The 23,585-nt window shown below is 28.5% G+C and overlaps 2 protein-coding genes across 3 annotated transcripts; one reads left to right on the top strand and one right to left on the bottom strand.

The window, feature by feature from the left end:
• Positions 1 to 326: 326 nt before the first annotated feature.
• Positions 327 to 23,486, bottom strand: LOC145764101 (WD repeat-containing protein 17-like). The gene is made up of 26 exons (XM_082575687.1): positions 23,327 to 23,486; positions 22,567 to 22,750; positions 21,991 to 22,221; positions 21,604 to 21,729; positions 21,091 to 21,213; positions 20,638 to 20,754; positions 19,642 to 19,817; positions 19,178 to 19,346; positions 18,266 to 18,357; positions 17,636 to 17,718; positions 7,019 to 7,105; positions 6,658 to 6,822; positions 6,101 to 6,303; positions 5,385 to 5,534; positions 4,891 to 5,018; positions 4,498 to 4,623; positions 4,128 to 4,351; positions 3,584 to 3,695; positions 3,383 to 3,486; positions 2,955 to 3,084; positions 2,734 to 2,837; positions 2,453 to 2,589; positions 2,184 to 2,321; positions 1,682 to 1,889; positions 977 to 1,256; positions 327 to 615 (listed from the first exon to the last, which is right to left on the bottom strand). The coding sequence occupies exons 1-26, from the start codon at positions 23,450 to 23,452 to the stop codon at positions 496 to 498; spliced, it is 3,843 nt and encodes a 1,280-aa protein (XP_082431813.1). The 5' UTR covers positions 23,453 to 23,486; the 3' UTR covers positions 327 to 495.
• LOC145764103 (uncharacterized) lies at positions 8,997 to 17,903 on the top strand. Of its 2 annotated transcripts, XM_082575688.1 has the most exons (13): positions 8,997 to 9,084; positions 10,232 to 10,343; positions 11,005 to 11,144; positions 11,737 to 12,010; positions 12,536 to 12,685; positions 13,403 to 13,520; positions 13,695 to 13,845; positions 14,359 to 14,470; positions 14,641 to 14,715; positions 15,100 to 15,213; positions 15,644 to 16,114; positions 16,234 to 16,359; positions 16,601 to 17,903. In XM_082575688.1, exons 2-13 carry the CDS (start codon positions 10,265 to 10,267, stop codon positions 17,377 to 17,379), a joined length of 2,589 nt encoding a protein of 862 aa, XP_082431814.1. In that variant the 5' UTR covers positions 8,997 to 9,084; positions 10,232 to 10,264; the 3' UTR covers positions 17,380 to 17,903. The 2 variants fall into 2 exon arrangements, with proteins under 2 accessions (XP_082431814.1, XP_082431815.1); XM_082575689.1 differs by lacking the exon at positions 8,997 to 9,084 and having other exon boundaries at positions 10,212 to 10,343; positions 16,237 to 16,359.
• Positions 23,487 to 23,585: the final 99 nt, after the last annotated feature.

Raw genomic sequence — 23,585 nt, 5'->3', positions numbered from 1 at the left:
ACCATGCAATAACTTAAACCCGTTTTTAAAAAAAAAATAAGATAGTACGTAGTAACCAAAAAATGTGATAAAATAAAAAAAATAAAAAACACTTAACATGCAAAACACAAGATAGTAATAAACAGTGTCACGTGAATACAAAATAAAAACAGTGAAAAAATAAAAAAAGTCGTATTCGGATATTGAAAAAAATATAAGTTGTTATTATATATATAAAGGAGTAAAATAAAAGTTTATATGTTATTATTTAAAAAAAAATAATGTTTGGCTAGCTATTAAATATTAATCTTTTTTTTAAAGTTATAAAAAAATAGGTTGTATTATGATTAGGAAATAAGTATAAGTTTATGTGTTATTATTTTAAAAAATTAACTTTTGGCTAGCTATTAAATAGTAATGTCTTATCTAAAAATAGTTAAAAATAAAGTTTAATATATATTTTTATTATTATTTTAAAGAAAAAGGAATACTTTAATTTTTTTTACCGACATTCTGCTAAAACGGAAAAATTCTTTCCCCCGAAGCAGTTGGAGAAAACGGATGACATTTTGCCCATATGATGGCCTCATTGAGCGACAACACTGATCGTTTATCCTCAAGGTAAAAACAAGAACCCTGAAAATTGTCAAAAATATAAATTTAACAAAAAGGTCCCCTTTTATATGCGTATAAACATTACAATATTTTTTTTAGATTTTATTAAAGGCGTTTTTTTATTTTCTTTAGGTAAAAATTTTTTAACTCAAAAATCCTAAAACTATGAACAAAAATGCCTTAAAATAAAAATTAGCTAATCAAATATTAACTATATATATTTAAAATATCTGCTTTCAAATAGCTTTTGTAAAGTTGCCTTTTAAAAAAAAAATTAAAACAAAATTTAAAGTCTAATAGATAAACGTTAAAAAAAAAAATTAAAACAAAATTTAAAGTCCAATAGATAAATGTATTTAAACAAAATATAAACCAAACTTACACTTATTTTAAGACCTGAGATTGTAGAAACATGAACATCAGAATGTGAGGGTAAATCAGACGCCTGCACGATAGCTGCATTGAGCATACAACTTTCTTTTTCAACTCCCATCTTATGACGCATACGTCTGATGACGTCAACGTCGGGAGATTTTTCAATGACGTCATCGTCTATGAAGCAGCATCCAGGCTGGTTGATCCAGATCATCATTTCTTCTTGGATTACGGAGGAGGATAGGGAGAAGTTAGGATCGAAAACTGAGCAAATGTCGGTCATAGCTCTAGGTTGAAAAACAAGTTTAGTTTCGTGAATAAAACTTCTTTCAAAAATCTAAGTATTTTATAACTTTCGATTTCTTTTTATTTATACATTTGTCTTCGATATGGAAAGACCGACTTCACGACCTTAACATAGAGTTACATCAGTTACCCCAACCAAGTCTAATGTTGCCTTTAGAAGTTTAGTATATTATGTATTAAAATTGCCCGACGACTAAGCTACTGATTAAGTGTTGGCTAAGCAGGAATTCGCATACAGCATAAGAGCAGTGGGTATCGAACCCAGGACCTCATGTAGTAAAAGAAAGCGTCTTTTGTAAGTTCTCTAAATATTACTTAAACCAAAATTTGAAAAACTACGTTAATTTCATTTACAATTATAAACAACACCAAAAATTTACAAATAAATTTTTAAAAAATCATTTACTTTGCATGTTGGAACAGAGGTTTAACAACAGGATTATAATGCCTTCGAACAGCTAATAAAGCCCCGAAATAGGCAGAATAAGCAAGTATTTTACTTCTCAATGTTTTATTAGTTTGTTGCTTTAAGATATCAGAACGAACACAAAATAATGGTTCGACTTCCAAGATTATTTCATCAATTGTCCACGAAATGTTATCAGTTATGTTTTCTGGAATATAAAAATTGCTTAGCTTTAATATCATAAGGTTTTTGGATTAAATACATAATAGTGGATATGTAAATATATATTGCTTGGTTATATTATATTAAATTTCTGTTATATAATTGGTCAAAAATACAAATTTAAAAAAAGTTAAAAATTAGAAAAATAAATATGAAGACCATGAAAAAATTACTAATACTGAAAAAATATAACATTTATTAATATGTTAATTCTAAAAAAATTTAAAATAAAAACAAGTTTAAAAAAAATTAAAAAAAAAAAAAAAAATTACAAACTCACTTGCAATAATATCCAGACCCAATTTAAGTCCTTTTTCCACTTCGTTGCTTAACAGGTAATACGTCATTGCAGTCACGTGATCACCACGCTGTTCTGCCTCAGTTGCTTTCGTTAAACATTCAGAAGAAATGGGTATTCCTAAAAAAAAAAATAACATTTTTACATAAAAAAAAACATTCGTAAAAAAAATTTTTTTCGTTGTATAATAAAAAAATAATTTTCAAAAATTAATTTTTTATATTTATCTAAAAAGTAACAACGTAAAGTACCACAATCAATGTGAATCTGATCTTTATTTTCCGATTTACATCTTGCACAAAGAGCGTGCAAAGAGCTCCAGCTAGCGGACGGTTCGGAAGGGTCGTACAACTTTAATAATTTAATCGCTACATCGTAATTGTTCATACTAAAAAAAATATTAAAAGTAAAACAAAAAAAATTCTTATTGTGCCAAATGTACAAAAACAAATCTATAAACAAAAGAAAATAAACATATATTTACTAATTTCAATTAAGTTTTAAAATAAAAATTTTTTTTTAAAAAATGAACCTTTCACATTTAAGGGACAGATATTTTGCTGCAATTCTAGCCCCCGGCTGGTCCCCAGATTTACTATTTTTCGCCATACAAAGCGCCAAAGAGAGCTTGTTAGCCTAAAAAATATTTAAAAATTTTTTAAAGAACAAGTTTCCTGACAGGGGCAATTAAAAAAAAAATTAAATAAAAAAATAAACAAAACTTTTGAAAAATAATAAGTATTTATTACTTACCCTAACTAGGTAGTCCACAGCAGAAGTGACGTCATTGTGAGCTAAATGAATGCAAGCAGCCCGAAGTGGATCAGCATTATAATAATATCTTTCAGCTAAGTCGTTGCTACATTTTCCAACCAAACTAACACTAAAAATATTAAAAAATAATATTTTAATTTTACTAAGTTTTATTTATATTCCTAGTTTTTGGGTGTCTATGTTACAACTATTAACATTAACCAGCTTTGCTTTTTTAACCCTAAAATTTAAATTAATTTACTATTGCGTGCCCTAACTCTCAGTAATGGTAGTAAAAGCGGTAATAGATTTGTACTAATACATATTTTAATATGTAGCGCTAGTATATGGCTTTATGAATATAGGTGCAACACTTGCAAAACAGTTTTAAAACGTTATAAAATTTAAAATCAAAAATTTGGACAAACTTTGTATTTTCTTTATTCTCCCGAACTCCGTTAGATCTCGGAATATTGTCTAACAATGCGGGGGAATCCCCCTCGTCCGCTACTTGAGCTATCAGTAAAGCATCCTGAAAACAGGAAAATAACCAAAATTTAAAAAAGGAATAATTAAAAAAATATTTGTGTTCATGGTAAAGCGTGATTTTTATGACGTCATCAACTGACCTGAAATTCGCCCCGTGACGTCATAAATTGGGTAGCTTCTTTAATGTGACTGGTCGAAATATAAAACGAATTTGCGCTTTGGTCGTTCTGGGATTCCAAGATAGCAGCATACCTATAGAGAAAATTTCAAAAAAAAATTATTAAATAAACAATCCTTAACAACAACTTGAACTGTGTCTTAAGGTAAACCTTAAATCCTGGGTTGGATCCTCCCATGTTGTAGCAACCTTAAGTAAGGTACTAAAATTGGTATAAACTTCTGTTGAGCCAACACTCAATCAGCAGTATAATTATCTTGCAATTATAATCTATAATATTCCAAACTGCCGAAGGCAACTCGAGACTGGGTCAGAGTAACTAATGTTACTTATGTTTAGGTCGTGAAGTCAACCTTTCCGACATCTAATAAATAAATATAAAAAAAACCTAAACCATAAACTCTTAACCCTAGACCGTACACTACCTTACTGGACACTACCTAACCCCAAACAGTGTACTACCCTTAACGACAAAACAACTTAAAGTCTAATCTCAAATTATTTACCTAGCGGAGAGTTGACTCCAGAAGGCAATCGACACTGACGGCGCTAGAGAGATGGCTCGTTCCCATTGTTCAAGCTGCACTAAAATCTCACAATGTCGTTTCATGTTTCCAAGTTTCAGGTGCATCTCTGCTGCACGCATGAGTGCGTTCTCCTTGTGACGTAAAATGACGCTGCCTGTTCCGCTCTGTGGCGACGCCGAGTGTTCAGTTTCTTGTGCCTCGGCCTAAGGAAAAAAATGGAAAATTTAAAAAATAAAAAAAAATCTTAAATTTTAAATAAAATAAATAATAAATTAAATAAGCAGATTTTAAAATGCTTTTAAAATTAAATGTCTTAATATATAAATATTCCCATAATTGTATTACTTACAGCCTTGTATTTGGTTAAATGTTTAATATGTAAGATCCCGTTCTTATAGTCACGTGACAACGAAGACTCGCGCTGACCTCTGACGACACAAATCAAATCCCATAAATTTTCTAACCTCCGTGATGACTAAAATAAAAAATTTAATCTATTTTTCCAAATTATTTTTAAATAACAAAATAATTTTTTTAAGTGAGGTGTTACAGCATTCGATTAGAGCCAAAAGATTTCGGGTTCGAGCCGCACTAATGCCAAACTTTTTGCCGTTGAGCGCGGCATCAATAAATGGGTTAAAAACAACACAACACCCTCGCCCGTTAAAAATACAAAACTTCACGTAAAGGTGATATAAAAAGAAAATTTAATTAACAAAAGGAAAACACATTTTTTACTAACCGAAAAAAGTTCAGAAAACCATCTCATTTTAATCAAATCCTGATTTTTTTTCTCATCAATTTGTGAGAGAAGTTGCTTCGACATTTTTCCAGCTAACTTTATCGAACTACCTGGATTCATACATTTATCTAAAAGAACATTTACTATAAAAATATTAAAAATCAAATTTTTAAAATACTTATTTACAATTTTTTACAAGCTAGTAAGCTTAACATTGGATCACAATTTTTTGTGTTTTCTGTACATTTTATAAAATTAAAATGCCGAGTTTGTTTAACGTGATAATAGAAAGTGTTAAATTTCAAAATTCCACTAAACATAGCAATAAGATAAATAGCACAAGTTTTGCAGTCATTAACGACTTAAATCTATAGAGTATATATTGAATAATTTTTATAATACTTTACAAACACAGTAAAATAAAGCTGTTTAATTCTTAAAAGCCCGCTATTTTCAGTAAAAAAATAGTTTAAATTAAAATAGTTTTAACATACCGACTGTCCCCACAACTTCCTTCAATGGAAACCCAGCAATAACTTTAAGGAATAAAGATTCTGTTAACGGTGACATTGTCCATATCCTCAACGTAGAATCACGTGATGTTGTAGCAATTGTGAACGGGTTAAGAGAGTGACTTGCTAGACCTTAAAAAATGACAAAATTAGAAATTACTAATAAAATGATTAACAAAAATTAAAAAAAAAAACTTTTTTTTTAATTAATTGAAATAGTTACACGAAATGTAATATACACGTTTATCAATGTTATATTTACCTAAGGTTATAAACAGCTTGTCAGAATCTATAAAACTTTAAACTTAGCACAAAACCAAACTATTTTTAATTTGTTTTCCAAACTAAAAACCTTAAATAATTTTATCCGATTAGTAAGAAATTGCAAAAACGTGGTAAAAACTGTTTAAATTGACCCTTCTAAACCAATATTACCTGCTTAAAAGCAACGTTATCTGCTTAAAAGCAACATTACCCATTTAAAGCAATATAACCACTTTAAAGTAACTTCACCCTTTTAAAGCAACATTACCCCACCCCTAAAAGCAGTATAACCCATTGTCCCTTTTAATCTAACCCCCATTTAAAGCGGAATACCACTTTAAAGCAACATTACCCCTTTAGAGCAAAGTCACCCCTTAAAAGCAAAATTAATTTTTTTGAAGCAACATTACCCCCTAAATTAGGACTTTACAAACCATAAATATCAGCTCCATGATCTTCCACAGTTTCCACACAACTTCCATCCCTCACATCCCACAATTTCAACGAACTATCCCACGACCCACTGAAAAGCAGGAACGGAACCTCGTGGTTCCATGACAGTCCCCTCACACAGGAATTATGACCGACCAGTCGGACTCGGCAGGTTTTTGTTGAAATGTCCCAAACACGAATAGTTCTAAAAATTTAAAAAAATTTTAAGTTTAATTTTTTCGAATATTTATGTGTTTTAATTTTTATAAAAAATATGTTTTTGACATTTTTGAAATCTAGTTAAAACCATATAGAAACTTTTAAAATGTCTTTAGAATTTTGAAAAAAATGTTAGTATAATAAATATTTAACACTTTGAAACATACTTGCAATTTTAAAATACAAATACCTAATTATTAAACAAAAAAATGTTTATTTTGGCAATTAAGCTATAATTTAAATAAGATATTAATAAAAAATTATTAAAAATCTTAAAATTTTATTAAATTACATAAATTTTATCAAACCTAGTCATACAATGAATCATTATTGGACTTACTTATCGTCGGACCCACTACATAATATATTAGGTAACATAGGATGCCATCTAACATGGAAAGCACGATCAGTATGACCCTCTAATATAACATGAGGGTTATCACTTTGTGAGTTAAGATCCCATATTCTTACAATATTATCTCCACCTCCAGTCGCTAATAAATCCCTGTTAAAATTTTGAAAAATTTGTATTTAAATAAAGTAACTTAAAATAAAAAAATATTTTTAAATATAAGGTAATTTTAAATTAATTAAAAAGTTAAAACTATTTTTTTTTTGTAACGAAAAAATTATTATATTTTAACAAAAAAAATATTTATTATATTTAAAACAGTTATTTTTTTATTTTAAGTTGATCTTACTTATTGAACAAACTCCATTCACAACCAAACACGGGACAAGGATGAATATATCTTCTCACCAACTTTCCATCCAATCTTCGTACAACACTACAACAAATATTTAAAACATTAAAAAGATTTGGGTTTTCATATATTTTACTATGTGTTTTTTAAAGCATAACATGCTAGGTTTAATTTCCAACCCTGGCAAGTTATGAAATATGTTTAATAAATCATTACATAAAATTGCCCTGAATTATTTTTAAATATTTTAAATTTTAAAAAAGTAAAAAAAAAAATTTTAAATTTAGGAAATTTGGAAATTTAAAAATAAGTAAGGGCCGTAAGGTTATTTCCTTTATAAAAAACGTATAATCGAATTAAAAATATTCTTTGTTTAATATTAGATTTTAAATTAAATCACGTTTTTAATTTTAATAACTATCAACGGATATTCACCCTTATAAAATTTATTCACCAAAATTATGAACATATACTACTAATTTCCAGCGCCGCGGCTGACAAAGAGTTACAATAAAAGCGATAAGCGATTAATGGCCCCCAATAAAAAGAACGAAATTTTTCTTTTTAAAAATTAAGTTTCTCGAAACAATGAACTGGTAATTACCAGTTTAACAACACCTGATATAACTCCGCATTCAATGCAGGTTTGTTCACATGATTTAAATTTATAGCGACACCTAATAATTATAATATCAACTGGAACGGCTTAAGATACTTTGAAATATAATTCCTTTGATATTTTTAAATACGAACCAAATTTAAAATAATTTTTTAAAAAAAATTTTTTTTTTTTTTTAATTGTAAAAAATAGTTATTAGATTTTGTTAATTTTTTACGTACTTTTATAGGTACCTATTATTAATATAATTATTTTTTTAGTTCAAGTCAACAAGCAAATTAAAAAAAAAAAACGTTTTCCAATTAAAATAGAGTTTAAAAAACGTGAACACAATTAGATAAAATCTTAGACAAAAATCAAGCACCGATATCACGTATATCTTACATATACAAACCTATATAACCTTAAATTAAATGAGTTTTGTTTATTATTGTTTAAAAAATAACACATATAAAGTTAAATAAAGTTTGAAAATCGCGTTTTTTCAACATGTTCATTTATATTGGACATCACGTTTTTGTATAAGTTTAAAAATCGAAATTAAAAATAGCAAATTAGTTCACGCGGTCCTTGCAATTACGTGCACCAATAAAACAAATGCACTTGGTCTAACCCTTTAACACCCAAAATTCAATAAACACATCCAACTTAAATTAATATCAGTGCCCGAAACAGGCAAAGAGTTAGAAGCAACGTTTTTTGAAAATTGATTTATTTGCCCGTATATAAATAACGGAAATAAATTTTTGAACTTTAAAAAAGACAATAAAATAAGTTAGAAGTCGAATATTGTCGGTTCAAGATATTGAGAAACATTTTCTGTAATTAAATGATGACGTAAAGCACTTTACAGTATAACTGTCGTAATTAGCTATTAGTGACGTCATTTATACACTTACCTAACAGATAAAAGCAATAAGTTAACGTGAGAAATAGACATAGTGTTAGACCAGTCGGTAATAGCTGAAAGTTATATTAAATTTTTGATTTTTTTTCGAAAATTTTTCAAAAAAAAAAATAGATTTTAATATTTTTTGTGACATTTAAAAATTGAGATAATTTCGTATTAGTGTAACACAACAACGCATGTAACCTTTTCAGAGTTATCAAATCTTCGACGTTTTCTCTGAAAGTCTTAAATTGCGAGTTGCGACGCCGTCTAGATAGCCGCTAGCACAATCAGAAAGGAAAGTAGAATGCAACAGAGTTATAATGATCAATCAGTGACCAGCTTGTTTATAGAAGCAGACTCAAAACCAGTTCGTCAGAAAAAATTAATTTTAGGTAAGGTCGCAAGAGGCAAAAAGAAATTAAAATTTTTTCGCAACCAGTTAGAGTAATTATAGTTGAGCTATAAGGTGTGTTGGACTTGTGATAAGAATATATCTTAAACGATTTTTTAAATAAGGTGTAACAGCTAAATCTTCCAACAGCTGGACATTAGGTAATTTTGTTTTATTAAAAGACGCGGTAAAGTCAAAAAGTTAATTAGTTTAGGTACAAATTAGGTTGATTAAAAATACTTTTACACTAGCTTAAAAGCTATAATAAAAAGTAGTGAATAAAACATGTTTTTTTAAGTAAAAAATTATTTAGAGTAGTTATATTCCAACAGTTATTGTAACGCGTTGTTTAAAAGATCACTTCTAAAAAAGATGATTCTACAAGTCGAATTTTTTTTTAATTGTCACAGTAGTATTATAAGGGTATACGATAACGTGGTAATGTTATAATATGTAGGTACCAACTTGTTTATTTTGTTAATATTCAATTAAATAAGCGACAGGGAAGCGGGCACTAGTCTTAATTTGGTCGTTTAAATTAATATCGTGAGATTTCACCATTTAGCTGCCAAAAGTAAGTTAGATAACGCATGTTTAAATGGAAAATTATGTATTTCGCTGGTATAAGGTTAATAAGAGTACAAGAAATTTCGTAATCAAAACAGTTTAATTTTTAATTGGTTTACGTTTCACAAAAATTAAATATAATTTGTTTTAATTTTAACATTTTTTTGATAAGGGAAAAAGTAGAACAAAAGTTTTTAAGCGGTTCTGTGGGAAAAATATATGATAAAACTTAAACCAGAAAATCAAGTTTTAGAAAAAATAGAGTTATAATTTTTTAGGTTTTTTAAATTTTGTATTTTATTGATCATCAAGTCAGTTGGTTTTTAAAAGCAAGATTAAAATTAAAATAAATTTTATGTTGTGTTTTTTTAAGTCTGTTGTTTTTGGGCTATTATGTTACACCATAATTTTTAATTAAATTTTTTTACGACAATATTAATTCGACTTTATATAATCTTATGTTTAAAATTTGATCAAGTTAAATTCACATTATATTTAACAAAAATTTGTTGTAAAAACTGAAGACCAATTTTTTTTCAAAAAATCCAAGTCATGCCAAAAACAAAAAAATTGAATATTTATAGATTTCAAATGAAGTCCAATTAGTCATACTTTTAACATTTGCGCTAAGGCTTTTACAATTAAATCAAGTTTTGTATAAAATTCCATTTAAATATGAATTTCTTATTTTAGGAATTATAAAATCTTTTTTTTTTTAAATTTTGATTTATTATTTAACAGAATCCTAAACGAGATATTAATCAAAATTCAAAAATGAACAAAAGAGGATTAATTTTGAATTTTTTCTGTTTAATTTCTATATCAACAGCACAAGTGGTCGTCAATCAAAATGGTAAGAAAATCAACTTCAAATTTTTGAGATTAATTTTTATCTTATTATTTAAATTTTTTGTTCAAATTGCAAAAAAAATATTTATTTTTTGTATTCAGTTTTTATGTTTAAAAACACAAGTTATTTACTACTTTAAAATCGTTTATGACGACAACTTAAAAATAAATAATAAACAATAAACAGCGGAAATTTAAATATTCATTGTTTTATTCGGACGCGGACAATCGAAATCATAAACAAATCCACTTTAATGATATATCCGTTTTCGCGTGGGCGATTACGATTATGACGTCATATTCGCAATTTTGTTACGCGACAATTAGATGGCTGGTCTTAATTTTAAAATGAACGGCGAAATGTTATTTAGAATTAGAAGGTTTTTTGCGGAATTGGTTTTGGCTTTTAGAAGTCTTTAAAAATAAATAGCGAGCCGTTAATATCCTATTTTAAGTTTAATAACATTTGCAATTATAGGTATTTAGTAACCGTGTAAAAATTAATAATTTACCTAAAAGGAAAAGCTAATTTTCCAAATCTTCCATAAAAACGTTATTAATAAAATACTTGTTTTCTTATTAAAACAAATAAAACATTTTTTCGAAAAAAAAAGTTCCTGACAAAAATTTATTTTTACAAGAAATATTTTTTTTTTTTATTTCAGAAAAGTTTTATACTTGCGGGGGAGACGAAAACGGGGAAAATGGAATAATTGAAAGTCCGGAATACAACCAACCTAACGGTTACCCATCAGACCTGAATTGTAACTGGCGAGTCACTGTTCCACAAGGAAAACTAGTACAGGTAAACTATGAACTATTTCACATACAAAACAGAGATCATTTTTACTATAAAGCTCTTCAAAAATTTCGAAGCGGTAAAAGTAATTAGGTATAAGAACCGTAAGAGTAACATTAACAATATATATGAATTATTGAAATAATAAATCAATAATAACCTTTCATTTAACATATATTATGATTATTATAAAGTTAGGGCTAAGATATATATTTAAAAATATAAAAAAATTGAGTATATACACATATATGTATTTTAAAGAACCGTTGAGTATCGTTAAGTAACTTTTTTTGAGTAAATTTTATACATAAATAAACTAAATTAAAATGTATTTTTTTTGTAAAACTCCTAATTGTTTTAAGTAACGAAGTTGTTAATACAGTTGTGTTAATAAAACTTAATTAGTATTTAAATTACGACAAGTTTTTATTCCTGTTTACATAATTTACGCAAACTAAGAAGATTAGAATTTATATTTATGCAAATTTTAGTAATGTAGACAGAGAACTTTAAATTTAAATATTCAAGGTTGTTTTTTTTTGTAAAACTAAATACTTGGAAAAAATAACAAATTTGTGATTTAAAAAAAAAATCTTAGTTGGAATTTATTTCAATCGATGTTGAGGTCGAACCTAAGTTGTGCCCATTCGATGGCGTCATTATCTATGACGTCAGCGACGGTATAACAATCAATGATGTCACGAAACAAGCAAACGACTCCTTTTTCCTGGGCAAAACCCGATATTGTGGAGAGGGGCCCTTTCCCCCAATATTAAGTAAAAGTAATGAAGTGGAGGTGCTGTTTTATTCGGATGCTGACACATCAGGAAAGGGATTCCAGTTAGAATGGAAAGCAGTGGAAAAACCAGCAGGTAAATACACCAAAGTTACTTGGATTTAGATGCTGTTAGTATTAAGTCTGATATAGATAGATGTATATGTCAATAATGATAATAGAAAATATGCAAAACCAACACTTGGAATGACACTTTGGTTAAGCATAAATTTTCATTTATTATTTTTTTAACCCGACAAAAAAGTCTGATACAGAAATTGAAATCACGTTCAATTTTGATTTACTATAACTTTAACCTATAGCACACTATAACCTTATTAACAAATTGCTTTTTAAATAGAGTAAAATTACTTGGGTTTGAGTACCGTTAATTGCAACCTCATATGACTAATCAAAAAAATGTCATTTGTGCAATATGCAAAACCAACATTTACAAGAAATTTTAAACAAACACGATTTTTCGTTTATTGTATTTTTCAAACCGTCAAAAAAGTTTTAAAATACTTTAAAATACAACAATTACAATTACCTTTAAACTCAATCCAGCTATAACTTTTACCCAACACACTAGAACCTTATTAACAAATGTAATAATTATTAGATGTGTTGGACTGTACTTTTGACAACGGTTTATGTTACGGTTGGAGAAACCTTATAGCACCTGATGACGTATTCGATTGGGAATTACAAAGTGGAAAAACTAAAACACAAAGCACTGGACCTGATTATGATCACACAACCAAGAACTCATGTAAGTAGAAGTTTTAAAGTTTGCTTAAAACCTGTTTTTAAAATAAGGTTTTGGTATAATTTATGTTAAATGTCAGCAAAGTGTGAACTATTGTCAACTGCACAAGTGTAGATTAGTGAGAAAGTATTTTTTTTATTTTTTAAAGCAACACAATCATGTCATTACAAAAATATATAAAACTTTTAAAACCATACCTTATTTTTTAAGTGTTTTTGCTCCTTTTATTACATATATTTATAAACCTACAACCTACTTACTGAAAAAACAAGACATAACAAACCCATTAAATCTAACCACCAAAAAAAATTACGCACATTTTCCGAAGAATTAATTAGAGATTTAAAATACCGATTATCAAATTATTCTGAGCAAACCTCGGTTGCTCTTATACGAACTTAGCCTAGAGTGATAAAGACAATGCGTTGTAAAAAAATTTACGTAATTACAATGAATCGTGAATTAATATGTAGGTGAAATTCGAAAAATTCAAAATAAATTTTCGGTAAATAAAATATTAAAATCTAATTTTACAACATTATATTTTGTTAAACGTAAAAACTAATAATTATGTAGCTTATATTTAATACATAGCATTAACATTATTAATAAAAAAACTTTTAAATTAAAACCTAAATTAATTAATAATCATTTTTTTTTTATTATCCCAAAATTTATCTATCTCCTATAACAAATACTAACTTGTATTATTTTTTGTAGCTGGTCAATATATCTTCATCGAAGCCTCTCTGCCACAACAAATAAATGACACAGCAATTATTATTACACCAAATATTACCTTTCTACCTCAAGAAACTACAATGTGCCTTACTTTCTGGTAAGTTGCTAATTTTTGTGATATAATTATCTATCTAATCTATTCGTATGTAAAACAAAACGTATAAAATTCTAATATCACATTTAAAAAATATTAATTTATAATCAAATTTGTTGCTCAACATGAAAAAATTATCAATAAAAATTTAATTTACAATGTCTTTTTTGAACATAGGTATAACATGTATGGAAGACATACAGGTAAGTTAGCAGTCGCCATAACTGTTGGTTCAGATAGTACGATCACTTGGTTCAGAGACGGACAACAAGGTTTAGATTGGATCGAAGGGGAAATCCAAATTCCTTATCAAAATACACCATTCCAGGTGAAAATAAATTGCATTTATACAAACTTCATTATACAATGCCTTGAATTATTTTAACTTACAATAGCTTCAAATGCTTAACTTTACAATGTCTTGTCTTATAATGTCTTGATATGACTTAAATTGCAATTCTTTAATATGTCAAAATTTACAATATCTTAAAATGTTTTAACTTATAATGCTTTGATATAACTTAACTTACAATGCTTATAATTATCTTAGCCTACAATGCATTAAAATGCTTTTCTTACAAAGCCTTGATATGTCTTAACTTAATAACCTTGACATATTTTAATTTTCAATACCTTTAACATGTCTCAAATAATACTGCCTTGTCTCAATTTGTCTCAACTTACAATGTTTTAAAAATATCTTGAGTTATAAAACCTGAAAATGTTATTTAGTATATTATTATATGAAAAAATTGAACTTTATCCATTTAAGCTAAAAAATATCAAATTAGTAAATTAGTAAAAGCAAAGGCAAATAATTATCAAAAATTATATTTAATAGATTATGTTTATTGGAATAAGAGGACAGGGATTTGCGGGCGATACAGCCCTTGATGACGTCATGTTTTTAAGAAACACAACTTGTCCAACAATCGTAACAACAACAACAATAGGTAAACAAAACAAAAACAATTTTATAGCAATTTTTGTGCTTTAGAAATAATTTATTTTAAAACATTTAAAAATTGATTGCCTCTTTATTAAATACAAGCTTACACCAAAAAAAAATTATAGACAAATATTAAAAATATAATTTATTTTAACATCGCAAATTTAATTGCAGAACCACCTTTTCCAGAAAAAACCACATTTGATAATTACCAAACATTTGTGGATCTTACTACCCAACCAAGTACAAGTAAGTTAAAAAAATTATTACCAAAAAAATCAAATCAGCCATCAAAAATTAAGCCTAACAAGTTTGTTATATGTGATATTATTAAAAGAACATAGCCTACAGACAACTTAAACCTTTATTACATTATAGTGGTTTGAAAAAATACCAGCGCCTCGTGAAAACGCTGACTCTACTATAATTAAATACTTCAACATTTTTCCTAACATAAAACAATTTAAAAAGTTAATTTATAATCCTTTATAAATTTCTTAGCCCAATAAAATGAAAAGCTATTGCTTTGGTATTTATTAAAATAACCAAATACAGCAACAACTATTAATACATATGGCCACAATAAACTTAAATCTAAAATCTTTTTAAACCATGATTTTGTTGTTATTTTAGGTTGTTCAGCAAATAAATATGCTTGCTTGGATGGATATACTTGTATTCCATCTATTTTTGTGTGCGATGGGCTTCAAGATTGCCCAGACAATGATGATGAAAACAACTGCACTGGTAACTACTTAGTTAAAACTTGACTTAATTTATTTTTTCTTGAAACACTTGACTTTTAAGAATGTAATGTTTTTATATATTAAATGTAACCATCTTATTATACCGAATGTAACCAATAGCCGGAAGCGTAATGTATAGTGGTAGGAACATTTGCTACACCACACGAGGTCGTGGGTTCAATCCCCATTGCTCATATGCTCTAGCGCCCTTAAGTAAGGCGCTATAAACGGCATGCACTTTTCCCAAGCCAGCACTTAATCAGCAGCATAATTATAGGAAAATAATAATCTATAATATCCCAAACTGCCGAAGGCAACTCGAGACTGGGTTGGGGTAACAAATGTTACTCTATGTTTAGGTCGCGCATTCGACCTTTTCACATCTAGAACAAATTTATATGCAAAAAAAATTTAAATTAATTAATTTACAGATATTAACGTCGGACCCCCGCCAGGTTTTACCACCGACGTTCCAGATTATTTTTTCGAAACAACCGATTCCTTCGCAACCACTGATTCGTTTTATTTTACAACCACTGACGTATTTGAAGAAACCACGACTGCGTTGCCAACAACTACACCAACAACGACGTCACCCACGACTACGTCATCAACCACGACAACTTCAACTGCTACAACAGCTACAACAATCCCAGATGACATCACAACTACGTCATCGACAACAACGACTACGTCATCGGCAACAACGACTACGTCATCGGCAACAACGACTACGCCATCGGCAACAACGACTACGTCATCGACAGCAACGACCACCACGACTCCTGTCGCCACAACCACAACCACTGCTGACGTCACAACCACGTCACCACCTGCTGACGTCATCACAACCACAACTTCAGGGGTTATCGTTAACCCAACTACCACAAATCAAACAACAGGTAAAAAACACAAAAAACAAATTTTTGCTAAGATTTTTAAAATTATTAATTTTCTGGCAATTTTGATAATCTAAATTGTTAATTTTTCAGGTTGTTTAAACATTTTTTTTAATTTTTAGCAGCAACTGGTTGTCCAGATAATTATCTTTCCTGCTCGGATGGAAATTGTATTTCGATTTTATGGATTTGTGACGGAATGTTGGACTGTACTGACGGAGAAGATGAGTTTAACTGCCCCACACCAGGTAAAAGCAGAAACCTAATGTTATTTTTTTTAATTAAATGTTTTCAAAATAGGTTTTTGGTCTCAATGAATATCAAGATAAATGTAAATTTGCTGGGTGAATAACTTACAAAACCCTTGGTCACTAATTTACAAAACCTGTACAAGAAAAAGATGTAACATTTCATTTAAAGGTTTCATTTTAAACTAATTTTGCTGACAAAATTATATTTAATAAACTCCCATAATTTTATTTCCTCTAGCTCCAGTTGGAGGGGAAGCGACAACAGAATGGGAAGATTACAACTTCACCACAGAAGATCCCTTTGTTGAAATCACAGATCTCCCCGAATCAACAACTGACGTCATCGATTACTTAGACACGACGACGAGTGACGTCATGGACACAACAACTGACGTCATCGATTACTTAGACACGACAACGGCTGACGTCATGGACACAACGACAGACGTCATCGATTACGTGGACACCACAACGACCGCTGAAATTTCAATGAAAACTGCGATTGCTGACGTCAATACACGTGACGTCACCACAACTTCCCAGCAACAAGTCATGGAAACAACGACACCGGAATTAGTGGTTACCAGTTCGACGACATCTACCGTGACGTCACCACCTACTGAACCAACGCCAGTGACGTCATCGTCAACCACAACGACGACAACTGGCGCTCCGGTAACAAATCAACCAACTGACGCTGGTGTTGCCATAGCAATAGACACGACGACCTCCGTCCTAGAAACTACAACTACCCCCATGGATACCATCCTAGAAACGACAACTACCCCAGTAGCCCCACCCCAGACCCCAAATTTTACCCCAAGGCCCCAGTTTACTTCGGTTGCATTAGATCAAACAACAGCAGTAGACGCTGGTGTCGCTACAGCGGCCACACAATCCGGACAAAACGGTGGCGGCGGTGGCGCGTCAGCGGTGAAAGCCATGTCGCTGGCCACAATTGTGTTACAAACTCTGCTTGTAGTTTTATTCGCAATGTTTTTATCGGAAAGTAGATGAACGCATTTGTAAACATTCTTATTTTTTCTTATATATATTTTATGTAACTTTATTATATGCGATTTTAACGAGCTGTTTGTAATACTTACAAAAGACCTTATCGTTTTTAAAGACAATTTTTAAACCTTTAATTGTGAATATATATATACAAGCATGGTCGTTCGATTGTTTCCATTAAAAAACTTTACGATGAATGGTTGATATTAACGCTGTTTTGACTTGTTTAGTTTAATTTCACACGCATTGATGCACTTACCAAGTGTAGTCGTCCGAGCACGACGCCAATCGGTGTGAATCTCGTTGGTTCCAAGCCACGCAAAAAACACCGTTTACTCCATGCTTAAAAATCGTTAAAAAATTTAAAAAATGTTTCAAAAATTAAAAAATAAATACTTTTGTAATTTAATCTATTAAAAAACAATACACATAAATGTAATATAAACAAAATAAAATGTGTGCCTTTTATTTCTGTTTTATTTTGTATGTTATTAAGTTAATACATTTATAAAATTAGTATATAATATTGGATCTATCAAAAATTAAAATTTTCTTGTATATTCCTGTATTTTTTTTTTGTTTATTTTATAATAAACCTCTACTTTACATATCTGTGCTTATTTTATAAAATTGTAACAGTAAAAAATGTATAAATTAAAATAAATAATTCAAAATTTTCTTTTCAAGAGAAAAAAAATTTAATGGAAAAATTTCGAACTTAAAAAAAAATAATTGCACTAAAAAATATTTATTTTAAATTTTAACTTCAAGATATTTGAATTGCACACTTAGCAATTCCTTATATGACACTTAAATACTTCCCATTTTAAATTTAAAACTTAAAATTGTTTAAGAGCAAAAAATTAATAAAAATCTTTTGCCTAATTACCTCTTTAAAACGCTTCATAATTTTTGATTTAGCGATGTCCCAGATAAAAATTCCACGTTTTCTTGTTCCGCATGCTATACAATTAAGATCACCTAAAAAAATAAACATTTAAACTATGTTACTATATTTAAATATATTCTAAAAGTATGTATATATAAAAAAAAAATAATAATGATTTTAAAAAAGGTTTACAAAAAAATCCTTAATTTTAATCTTATCAATAATAAATTTTATTTAAAAATTCTTTTTATACTCTAAAAATAAAATCAAAAATTTAAAGCCAGTTTTAAGAATTAAAAAAATGTTAAATTAGGAGATGGTAAATTTGATATAGAAAAATTAAACACAGATAATATACCATAACACCACTATATGAATAGGATTAAACTAATCTTTTATTTAATTGAAATACAATCCATCATCAAAGCAACATTAACAATAGAAACATAATATTTATAATTTTAATATTTTAAACCATGTATAAAATGGCCTAGATCAAGAAAAAAGTGATACAAAAATTTGCTTCTCAAAAAAGAATGTAAAAAACTATATTTTAGTATATATAACTAAACACTAATTTTAAGCTAAGTAATTTTCAATTTATTCTCAATGTATATCAACTGGTTTTCACACTGGTCTTATAATAGTGGCCTACTTAGTCTCAAGATGGATTTGGCAGTTTTGGTAAATGCTGTGCTGGTAATATTTCTATTTTATAATCTGTCAACTAGTATTTATATCAAAAAATGGCATACTGTCTTACTTACACGATTTACAATATACCAACAAATAGGAAATAAACCCTAAAAAAATGTGTTTAAAACAAACATGCCAACTACCAAAAAAATAAGGCAATAAGAAAATATGGAATACAAGAATACAAGTAACTGGTAATAATATGTGCTTTAATACCTGGTGCCCATGATATTGAATATATAACCCCTTCATTTCCTGTTGTAGTATGTTTAGTTTGTAAGCTGTCAACATCCCAAACCTTTACTGTGCCATCAAACGAAGCTGTTGCAAGTAATTTGGGATTGTCAGGTTTATATTTGCAATCAAATATTGTCTCAATATGGCCCTGCATGTATTTAACATTTTGTTAGATTTAATATGTGTTTTAAAATGATGTGAATGAAGTATTTCAAGTGTAAGATTTTTTTAACATAACAGAGGGCTACAATTTTAATAACAAAATTTTTAATAACAAAATATTTACTAAACATACATTAAAATGTAGTAAAAGCTTACTGGTCATATTAATACATAAATTTGTTTTTGAGACACAAATTTGTACACAAATGTTATTTGTTTAACATTTAATAACTAAAACTACAGTTAAGCCAATAGTTGAATTTAAATAATAATTGTCTTACATGTTCTCTTATAAACTCCCATTTTTTCTGCTGCAAATTATAAAGTCCCACCCCACCATCTCCGAACGTGCAAACCACTCTTGCTGGTGGAACCGAATGTAATCCTGACATTGAACTGGTTGATCCCGCTCTAGAATGGTTTGCCATTAATTGCTGTTTGTAATTTGGTGAAGATTCTAGTAACAATAAATTTTAAATTGATGAAAATATTATTAAGGTTTTAAGTGGTGTAGTGGTAAGCACACTTGCTACACCACCGTGAGGTCGTGGGTTTAATCCCCAATGCTCTCATGCTGTAGCGCCCTTGAGTAAGGCACTATAAACGATATAAACTCCTGCTGAGCCAGCACTTAATCAGCAGCATAATTACTGGGCAATTATAATTTATAATATCCCAAACTGCTAAAGGCAACTCGAGACTGAGTCAGAGTAACAGTTGTTACTCAATGTTTAAGTCACACATTCGACTTTCCCACATCGACGATAAAGATATATACAAAAAAAAGTGTATGCAACGAAAGAAAATTTTGTAGGCCTATTTAATAGGTTCTAAATTGTTAAAAATAAAGTAGAGTTAATTTAACATTTTTTTAGGTGAATATATTTACATTGGCTTGGCTATACAAAACTTTGGTAGGTTTAGAAATTCTTTATCAAACAAAAGTCAATATTTACTAACACTTCACATTTAATTAAATCATTTACAGCAAATGTATAACTTCTATTAAAAAGATTTTACATCAATTAATAGGTATAAAACAAAGTTAAACCCCTTTTATCCAATACGCTATTACTATTACTATTAAAACTATATTTACACAAATTTTTAGTAAATTATCTTTTATGACTTATCCATATGTACTACAATATTAACAATATTTAGATATCACGCCACAGAATGTAGTACAGAATATATAAAATACAAGCTTTATTTCTTGTAAAATAAAATAGCATAGATTATGAAAAATATAAATTAATAATAAATAGGTGATTTACCATTAACCACAGTATCTAAAACATGAACTCCATGAAATCCTGTTGGTTTTAGGTTTGAACTTTCCAGTGGAGTAGAATGAGAAGCACTCCATAACCTCATAACACCACTACCATAATCTATTAAACAAATTAAACAAGTTTAATCAATAAATAGTATAGAAAAAAAATATTACACAATAATATATTGGCTATATTAAAATAACCAATCACAGATATATTGCCAATAACTGTGTTACTGAAACCTGAAAATTTACCCAAATTTAGTAAAATATTATTTTTAAATTTTCGTTTTTAAAAAAAGTTTATTCAGCAAAAAGATTTTCAGTAGTATAGGCTGATACCAAACATAACCTATTTGATTATAAGATTTAAATATATTTAAAAAATTTAGTTTATATTAATAATTTTAGCTCTAAAAACCTAAAATCAAAAAAAATTAAAAAAAATACTAACCCCCAGTTAGAAACATTCCCGGTGCCGAGTCAATCCATGACAATGTGTTAATACTGGCCATCTTACTTGGAAGTTTGTAATGTGTAATAATTGTTGCTGCTTTAACATCAATTAACTGAATACCTACACAAAAATATGGTATCAAAAATTAAAAAAAATTATTAAAATAAAAAAAGCATACCGTTTTAAAAATAAATTTATGTTCAAATTGTATTTAAATTAATATATTATTGCGATCCTGTGTTTTTTGTATATCAATATGTTTTATTATCTTTTAAAAAAATAGGCTTAAAATAATTATTCAATTTCTAAGATAAAAATATCTTGTTAATAATGTAAAAGCTACCAATGTGAAATTAGACACTTTATCTACATAGACTATATGTTATATATAAATAATTTATAAGCAGCCAGATGGTAAAATATAATACTCAATGCTAGAATTGACTAATTAACTTTCAATCTTTTTAATTAGACAATTTAAAAAAAAAATTGAATTTAATATTTTCATACCAGTATCTTTTCTAGACACAAGCATATAATCAGAAGACAGAGGATCCCATAAAGCATTTAATACTGGGTCTATATCAGTTGGTTCAGAGTCCTCTGATGGTCTGATATGATGCTTTAATCTTTTGCCTAAAGATTAATAAAAAAATATTTTGTTTAGATTTTACATTTACATATAAAAGTGTTGTACCTACAATCTTATAATAAACAAGAAGTTTATTGCTTTAATATACTCCCATAAAAACATAGAGTAATATAACCACTATAAAAGACAATAAAGTTTTTGTGTATATACTAAACAAGACCTATTATTAAAACATATGTTTTAAAGCCTTTACACAAAAGCATGAAAAATGTTTCATAAAAATAATATTATCTTAACTTAGTTACCTTTATAAAATAATGACAAAGTACCATCCACATGACCCACAATAAACTTCATAGAATCTGTGTGATGCCAGCGAAATAAGGTGATGTCGCTGTTAAAAGAATGTGTGTGATCATATGATGAATAAGACTTTGTTGAGGTATCCCATAATAAGATAGGACCATGATTAGCACACATGGCCAGTTTGTAAGGTTTGCTTTTGCCAGGTAACCAGCCGATACATTTTGGAATAACTAAAATTTAAATTACATATTATCTTTATTTAATGGTGTATATAAAATACAATTTTCATTTTTTTCTGATACATTTTGGTTAACTTGTTAAAAGCTCATTATAGAATTTGTTAATTACTATAAAAATTTTAACTGTATTTATAATACCATAATGTGGTAAATTTAAAATTAATTTTCTCACTAAATAGATTATTTATGAATGCCTAAACAAACAACTTAAAGTTTATATACACACTGTATACTAGAAAATATTTAATTTAATCGAATAAAATTAAAATTTAATTGTATTATTACAAATAACAACCAAATGTGCTATAAATATAAACTATTAATGAAAAAACTCACATTTTAAATTATCGAGTTCTGCAATACATTTTTTCTTTTTCACATCAAAGACGCAAACTCTTTTGTCAGAACCTCCTGTAGCAAATATTTCTGGATTATCTTTGTTCCAGGATATACAAGTAATAGTTTTGGTGTGAGGAGCATTAATGGATGTTAACTTGTATTCACCATACTGTTGATCATACTGAATAAAAAATCGTTAGTTTTAATTTGAGTTTTTTAAAAACAATTTTTTGTTTTTTAAATCATTAGCACTTAGTGGTTTCTAAATAAATTTTTTATTCTTTAAAGCCAACTGTAATGAATACACGATTCCTATTTTTTAAGAACAATATTCTAATAGCTTAATGTTTTTCTTAAATAAATACCAAAAAAGTTTGTGTAACTAATTAAAATATGATATATTTTCAACATACACAATTTAAAACTATTTTTTTTTTTTGTATATATTTATCCTCGATGTGGGAAAGTCGAAAGCGCGACTTAAACATAAAGTAACATCAGTTACGTCGACCCAGTCTCAAGTTGCCTGTGGCAGTTTGAGATATTATAGATTGTAATTGCCCGATATCTATGCTGCTGATTAAGTGCTGGCTTAGCAGGAGTTCATATCGTTTATAGCGCCTTTCTCCAGGGCGCTACAGTATGAGACCAGTGGGGATTGAACCCCCGACCTCATGTGTGGTGTAGCAAGTGTTCTTACCACTACACCACGGTGCTGGTCTATGTTTATTATGTCGATTTTAAATAAAATTTTCACCTGATAAATGTAAACAGCTAATGTAGCACAGTAGGCAAAAGAAGGCCCACAACCTGCAACCATATTCAAATTCCAAGGCTGACATCCTGCTGGTACTAATCCTATCTGACGAACATTTGAAGCCATTTTCTTAAGTTTATCACAATTTAACTACCTAGACCTTAGTTCTAAAATTGCAAAAAAACGACATTATATTATGTAGATTAAAATATATGAATTACAAAATAAGGTTTAGGGTTTTACAGTATCAAAATTAAAA

This window comes from Corella eumyota, chromosome 1 (assembly GCF_963082875.1).
Source record: "Corella eumyota chromosome 1, kaCorEumy4.1, whole genome shotgun sequence".
In the NCBI taxonomy this organism is placed as follows: Eukaryota; Metazoa; Chordata; class Ascidiacea; order Phlebobranchia; family Corellidae; genus Corella; species Corella eumyota.
Note: the sequence above shows the minus strand (reverse complement) of the source record. Positions and strands in the feature narration are given on the sequence as shown.